Raw genomic sequence first — 7,439 nt, 5'->3', positions numbered from 1 at the left:
ACGTTAATCAATACTTAAATAATAATTAAATTATCAATTTTTATGTTGTTTAATTTATAAAATTTAGTCACATTTAGTCTTCCTCACGTTATCCTAAAATGATACAGAGACGTATGAGAAGAAATAAAAGTATATCATTTTACTGTATAGATAAGTATCTTAATAGAGGAGCCGCCCTCTGTTCCCTCCACCACAATCGTCAATCGTCCTCCTGCCTATCAAAACAAACATGTATTATCATGGGTTCAGGGGTCCCAAATGCCATACCCTAAAAGCAAAACAACCTTACGTCTTGACTAGAACGTCATCACGATGACTTACATCTGCCACGTGGCCCAATCGAAGAAGCTTCATGGCATCCTTCGGGGAAAGTTGTACGAAGGAGCAAAGCAACTTAAACAATATAAAAAGAATTAATATGGTTTACTATTTATATGAGGAACCACGCCTAGCAAAAGTAAGATAAAACCAAATTAAGCATTTTATTTACTCCACTACCATTTACTCCTCCAGAGTCCAGTCAGCTTTAATAATGGACTGTCTTGATGAGGATCCAAACCCTAACCCTAATCACTTTGTAGAGAAGTACATCGTCGATCCGCCTCCGATGGATTTTGATGAGCTTTCTAACTATCTCATGCTTGATGAGTATGATTTTAGTCGTGATCATCAAGATTCTTCTTCGTCGCAAAGTGTTGGCTCGTCGTCCCAAAATTTTGCGGGTGGTGCTGGCTCTGGTGGATCAAGTGGTGGAGCTGCATCAAGAAATAATATGTAAGTGATGATATATATATATATATATATATATATATATATATATATATATTATTTTAGATTTAATTAATTTGTAACTAAGAAAAGAGACTTTCTTTTTTGTTTTAAAAATTAAGGGGTAATATTACTGGTTTGAAAGTAATTAGAAATAAGACTTATTACAATTTGCAAATACTGCAGGAATGTTGAGGTGAGGAGAAACAAACTTAATAAGGTGGAAGGGGATAATCACAGAGTTGCATTTAGAACAAAATCGGAGCTGGAGGTCATGGATGATGGATTCAAGTGGAGGAAGTATGGAAAGAAGTCGGTCAAAAACAGCCCAAATCCAAGGTAATTATTCTAATATTTAAATATAGGAGGACATCAATTATTTTATTTATTTATTTTTGTCGATCAATTATTTTTATTTATTTATTTATCACCCATATTGTTTTCCATTTGTTTTTAGAGAGACGATATTATACTGTTGATAGTGCATAAAACAATGAAAAACTTGGATCACGCCTTGGGTTAATTAATTGCACCTGATTTATTTGTTGTTAAATTCTTGAACAAAGATAAAGTTTCAAAGTCGGATTAGTAGTTCAGTAGTAATCACATGCATATATAGTTCGATAGGTGTTGATTTTTTTCACAAATGTCTCACTGCAATTAAAAGAAAACTATTCAATATAAACTTTTTATGTATAAAATACACAAAAAATAGTAAAAAAGTTTACAGCTGAAATTAGTTTTGCTCACGGACAAGCGACGTAGATTGATATGTACATGTTTGTCTGCCAATACATTCATTCATGGCCGAACATAAACATATAATTTGAGCCACTAATGAGAACTAAAACTCGTAGTCTTTATAACCTTGTCTATACTACCACTCCTAGTAAACGTGCGTACAGCTGCTAGTCATGATCAACTGTGGCATACAAATCTGTAGGGTTGAGTTTAGTACAGTTACCATACCAAAATCTTATACTAATTACCGTACCAAATTTTTAGTATAGTAAAATTCATTATTATTACCGTACCAAATTTTCAGATTAGCACTGCACGTGTTTACTTCATTTCCTTATTAATGATTCAGATTGTGCTAAATCCTGAATATTAGAGGTACTTATATTATATATTACAATCGTTACACAGCTGATTGAGCTGCAGTTCTACCTCTTCATGCCATCGGAGGTATACCGTCGCACGCCTATAGTGCTCCTTGTGATATGCATATATAACTTTTAAAAGGGATAATTGTGAGGCAATTACAGTATAGATTTTCTTCTATATATGAGTGGTTATTTATCTTATACCATTCGACGAGGTTAAGAGTAATAATACATGCATGCACCTAATTGTTTTCCAACTTTTAATATAGTTCTCTCACATAGAGTGAGTAGGGGCGGAGACGATAGTAGGGTGGACAACGTTAAGAGCATGTTTACTTATATAGTATGAGTATGAAAACGAATATGTGATAAGCAACCCTTCGTTTACACAATTACATATTCATTGCTTGTATATCACTCATACATTGATTTAAGTTCTTAAACCCACAATTAATGTGTAATACATGCAAAGATATAGGGTGATATGTGTAACCTATTCAATTATTTTCCAATATAAAATCAGTTTAATTTTCTGGAATAATGAAGTTAATTGATCACTTGCTGCTTGGGTTGTCATCATTAGTTTGCACATTCGATATGTTGGGGTCCTCAATACCATTCATTTGCATATTAGATAACGTACACGACCCAATATATTAATAAGTTTAATGAAGTCAGTTGAAAGTCTTAAGATTTTGATCTCTCATCTATTGACTTCTAACTGAATTCAATACGGGCGTCTGGACCACGAGTATGGTCCCCATATATACACAAAAACAAGGGGTGTTGTATGTGGTTATTTGTGTGACTGGGACCATAATCCGATTGCCGGATTCCATAGTTTCTTCTTTCACCCTAGCACTGAATATGTATATGGAAGTGGGATCCCTCATGAAATATTTCTAAGGTTGGCTCTTCCATATAGTAATTGTAATCTTATTTCTAGTAATTTCTCATAGAAAATGTTATCACTTATGTCTAATTTTTAAATATTTCTAAGGTTCGCCCATACCAAATATATTGTCGAGACAAATTTAACTTTTACTAAATTATGTGACAGAAATTACTACAAATGTTCAAATGGAGGCTGCAATGTAAAGAAGAGGGTAGAGAGGGACCGAGATGATGCGAGCTATGTTATTACCACATATGAAGGAGTGCACACTCATGAGAGCCCTTCTGTAGTTTATTACAATCAGATGCATGCTGATCCCAAGAACATTTGGACTTTGCGAGCTTCTTCACAATCTTCAGCTTCTTCATAGATTAACACCTTCGTTAATAAGTTTTCTAATACCTTCGTTAATAAATTTTCTTCCTCGTTGTTAAAACTAGTGAATGTTTAATCTCACGAACATAGACTTAAATCATCTACACTACTGTACATGATCAGTCATGTTGGGAGACCCCAAATTTAAGTATTTTACCCAAGCCGAGTGCTTATCGAATTTTAATCCGAGTTGGTGTTGCGTCTACATTGGTGTAGTTTCCGTTTTTACTACGTAAATATATATTACATTATGCAAGGGGACTTGTTATATTTGACAGGGTAAAGTGGCTAGGGAGGTTCTAATAGGCCCTAGGCGCTAATATCTCTTCCAATGTATTGAATAATAAAATGCAAAATAGAAGTTGTCTATTTTCTGTTTAAGTGAGAGTCATGACCTAGGCGGGCTAGACAGATGCCCTTTCTTAATTTTTAAACGTTTAGGGATTAGTCATGGTAGGGTTTGTTCTTTTTACAATGAGGGTGAGAGATCCCTTTTATATAGGACTAGGGTCCCTTCCCTTTTACATAGTCAATGGACTAACTAGTTAGTCCAAAAGATGGTACAACAAAGTATTTTGAAGAAAATAAAGATATAAGCTAAAATTTTATGTGTTTACGAGTTCATAGCATTTTAATGAATAAAAAATTAATAATATCGAGCTCTCGATGATAAAGTATAGGAAATAGAGAGAGAGACAAAAGAAAGTGAGAGAAATTGATCGAGTGTGCTATATTTCACATTAGCGATTTAGCATGCCTATTTATAGGCTTAAGGGTCATGTAAATAAGAAACTAAAGTAGTAAGATATTACATATTGGCCCTATATGCATATTTGTGGACTAACAAATTAACAATATTTACACTACAGCTCGATATCTTTGCTTATTAATGTCATATCCCGACCCGGCTCCCACACATCCCAAGTTTGACTCCACCTTAGCACAATATTATCCATTTTGGGCCCCAACCACGCCCTCACGGTTTTGTTTCTGGGAACTCACACGAAAACTTCCCAATGGGTCACCCATCCTGGGAATACTCTCGCGCGTTACTCGCTTAACTTCGGAGTTCCCATAGAACCCGAAGCCAGTGAGCTCCTAAAAGACCTCGTGCTAGGTAAAGATGGGAATATACATATAAGACTTAGAGGATCCACTCCCCTGGGCGATGTGAGATGTTACAATCCACCCCCCTTAGGGGCCCGACGTCCTCGTCGGCACACCGGCCAGGGATTGGCTCTGATACCAAATTGTCACATCCTGGCCCGGGCCCCCACCACATCCCAAGCTTGACTCCACTATAGCACGATATTGCCCAAGCCCCGACCACGCCCTTACGGTTTTGTTTTTGGGAATTCATGCGAGCAGAACTTCTTAGTGGGTCACCCATCCTGGGAATGCTCTATCCCCTTTTTCGCTTAACTTCGGAGTTCCTACGGAACCTGAAGCCAGTGAGCTCCCAAAAGACCTCGTGCTAGGTAGAGATGGGAATATACATATAAGGTTTAGAGGATCCACTTCCCTAGACAATGTAGGATGTTAAAATGTCACTTGTAGTTGTAGGCATGGAATAAACATGGGAATCAAAGTAATTAAGAGTTCAAAATACATTAAACACAGAAAACCGTACCAATGTTTTAATTGTTTATATCATCCATTCATACATTAAGAAATTATCAAAGGGATCGATGCATATAAAAGCAGTCAATTATTACTTGTATGATTTCCGTGCGAGTTTAAACCAAAGGGGTGTGATATCCACACATCCCATTTTATTTCTCACACACTCTTTTAATTTTCAGCTGTCCGATCGGATGAAGTAAAGAAGATCAACGGACAGAAATTAACAAAGGATGTGTGAGAAGTAATTTGGGGTGTGTAGATAGCACACCCCTAAACCAAATTATTATAAATGTATCATTCTGTAACTTAACCCAAATTTTCCACCCTTAATGTAATTATACCGTTGTATAAAAAAAATACTTTTTTTTTTTCGGTTATTTTGAATAAAGGGGACAACTGGTACTTACTAAAGAGTACTCTACATAATCACTTTTCAATTTGGTCAATCAAAAAATAACAAGTTCCTTTTTTAAAGCCCAAAAAAAATTAATAACATATTATATTATTTTATAACTAACATGTGTTAAAGTATCATTATACAAAATCAAAATGTGCGTACTCATTAGTGTGTACTCAAGTTTATCTTTAAAAGAAAGTGGTTAATTTAAAGGACTAATTAGTAATATAATTGAATTAGCACCATCCAATAATGTGTGACCTAAATACAAACTTTACGGTACTTCTCTTAACAATATTGAAAAGTATCCCTTATTCAAATCTCCTCTCCTCTCCTTCCCCTTTTTTTTTTTTTTTGTAACAAAAAATAAGTAAAAAAATAAAAAAGAAAACAAAAAATAAAAAAGAATCTCATGGGGCTATATTTTCAAAAGTTGGCAATCTTGAAATCTTCTTTGGATCAGAGACGGCATATTGTTTCTTAGGAGCATAGAGGGCATAATGTGTGTATGCATCAATCTTATCTTTATCCTCTTTAGACTCAGCCTTTGTAATGCCATCCATCCACTGAGACCAGCCGCTGGTCGGATTCGAAGGAAGGGGTGGCGGTGGCCGCGGTGGTTTGCTTTGCGTATTTGTCGAAGCTTGTCGTGGTACATACTTGAGGTTGCTCTTTATTTGTTTCTTCATCGTTGGAATATTGTTGTCTTTCCTTCCCTTCATTCTTTCAAATCTATGTTTGGAAGAGTGATAACAAGAACAAACGAGTTCAAATTAATCAAGAATTTTATGAACGAAAGAAACAATTTTTTCTATTCACCCAAGTAAATTGTTGCAACTTAAAGAAAACTGACTTGCATTAAACTTTCCAAATCGATGACAGTACTATAGTTCATTGTATCTAATCAAATTTATTACATTTAAGTTCAAATAATCAAATACTTGAGTTGTATATTGTTATTTTATCAGGTCACTTAATATGCAAGAATTCGACAAAAAAACCTTAATTTGCATGAAATTGTTTTTACAACGATATATTTACATTAATGAGTGGGGAATATATTCGTTTTGAACTCGTCATCCACGAAACTCAAACCTAATACCTTTCACTTACAAGTAGAGAAAAAATTAATTAAATAAAATTTACGTAAGTATGAATAAGATATAGAGAGAGGTTTTAGGGTACCTGTAAAAGAAATTATTGGTGTAAAAAAAAAGGTGTATCTCGTGTGGTATATATAGAGAATATGCATGGGTAAGTTACCCAAATTGGAGTCAATAAACTAATTACTTAGAACGCTATTATACCTAATTGGACGTGGGATTGAGAATAGCTGAAAAGGGATTGTTTAAGGTGTTTTATTTCTTGCTTTCGTATGGATTGTTTAATGGCATGTTTAGTTATCAATTATCATGAACGAGTAGGTAAGATATATTTCCCTTTTTGACATATTTTATATTTAATTACCAAAATTATGTGAATCGCTTTCAAAATCCGTAACCGAATACCCCTCAAAACCAAAATTGAATCAATTACTTCCTTAAATAGTCCAATTCACAGTCGTTATTTTCAAAATTGAATCTTCATGAAACCGCAACAGCTCGACCCGACAATAGACCCACTGCACCGCCGCACCGAAACACGAATCCCGTTGCAAACCTGCCATACCATTTTCATAATTTCGTACAATTTTAATTGGGGTATACTATCCACACACCATTTTGCTACTTCTTACACATCTTTTATTAATTTATGTCTGTTAATCTTCTTCAATTCATTCGATTTGACGGTCGAAAACTAAAAAAGTATGAAAAAAGTAAAAAAAAATGTGTGGATATCACATCCTTTTTAATTTGGTTGATTGTCCACATGGCATAATGTTGACATTTTACTATTAAAATGTGGGATTCATATTGGCACATTATTATTTAACGGTCAAATTAATAAATTAACTAATAGATGTCTAACATTGCAACTAATTCTTAAATTAATATATGACATTTTACTATTCAAAAAATAAAATATGAGTTGTTACGTGATCCAAAATTAAAATGGTAAAATATAATTTATCTAATAATAAGTAAAGCACACCTCCAATAGCCTCAATTTAGAAAAAAGATTCTTGCTGGATTTTATTTGTGATGATCTCGAAAATTCTTTAATTACATCTGTTTATAGTATATTGTGCAACCAACTTTCGTCAAATATTGTTTATATTTAATTTTAAATAAAAAATTTATAAAGATTTCTGACCGCATAATATATAAGGTACATG

The 7,439-nt window shown here is 34.1% G+C and overlaps 1 protein-coding gene across 1 annotated transcript; it reads left to right on the top strand.

Moving 5' to 3' along the window:
- The first annotated feature begins 448 nt into the window (after positions 1–448).
- Positions 449–3,349, top strand: LOC103928959 (probable WRKY transcription factor 51). The gene is made up of 3 exons (XM_009338091.3): positions 449–774; positions 955–1,107; positions 2,935–3,349. The coding sequence occupies exons 1-3, from the start codon at positions 533–535 to the stop codon at positions 3,137–3,139; spliced, it is 600 nt and encodes a 199-aa protein (XP_009336366.1). The 5' UTR covers positions 449–532; the 3' UTR covers positions 3,140–3,349.
- Positions 3,350–7,439: the final 4,090 nt, after the last annotated feature.

The sequence above is a fragment of a genome, unplaced genomic scaffold (genome assembly GCF_019419815.1).
Source record: "Pyrus x bretschneideri cultivar Hongxiangsu unplaced genomic scaffold, Pyrus_bretschneideri_v1 Contig18, whole genome shotgun sequence".
Taxonomy (NCBI): Eukaryota; Viridiplantae; Streptophyta; class Magnoliopsida; order Rosales; family Rosaceae; genus Pyrus; species Pyrus x bretschneideri.
The sequence above is the reverse complement of the archived record's forward strand: the minus strand, read 5'-3'. Positions and strand labels throughout refer to the sequence as shown.

What these genes read in the sequence shown, in the direction of transcription:
- LOC103928959 (XM_009338091.3), top strand. Translation starts at nt 533, where the DNA reads ATGGACTGTCTTGATGAGGATCCAAACCCTAACCCTAATCACTTTGTA. An exon ending in GCTGCATCAAGAAATAATAT is followed by an intron (nt 775 to 954) that starts GTAAGTGATGAT and finishes CAAATACTGCAG; the next exon opens with GAATGTTGAGGTGAGGAGAA. An exon ending in AAAAACAGCCCAAATCCAAG is followed by an intron (nt 1,108 to 2,934) that starts GTAATTATTCTA and finishes ATTATGTGACAG; the next exon opens with AAATTACTACAAATGTTCAA.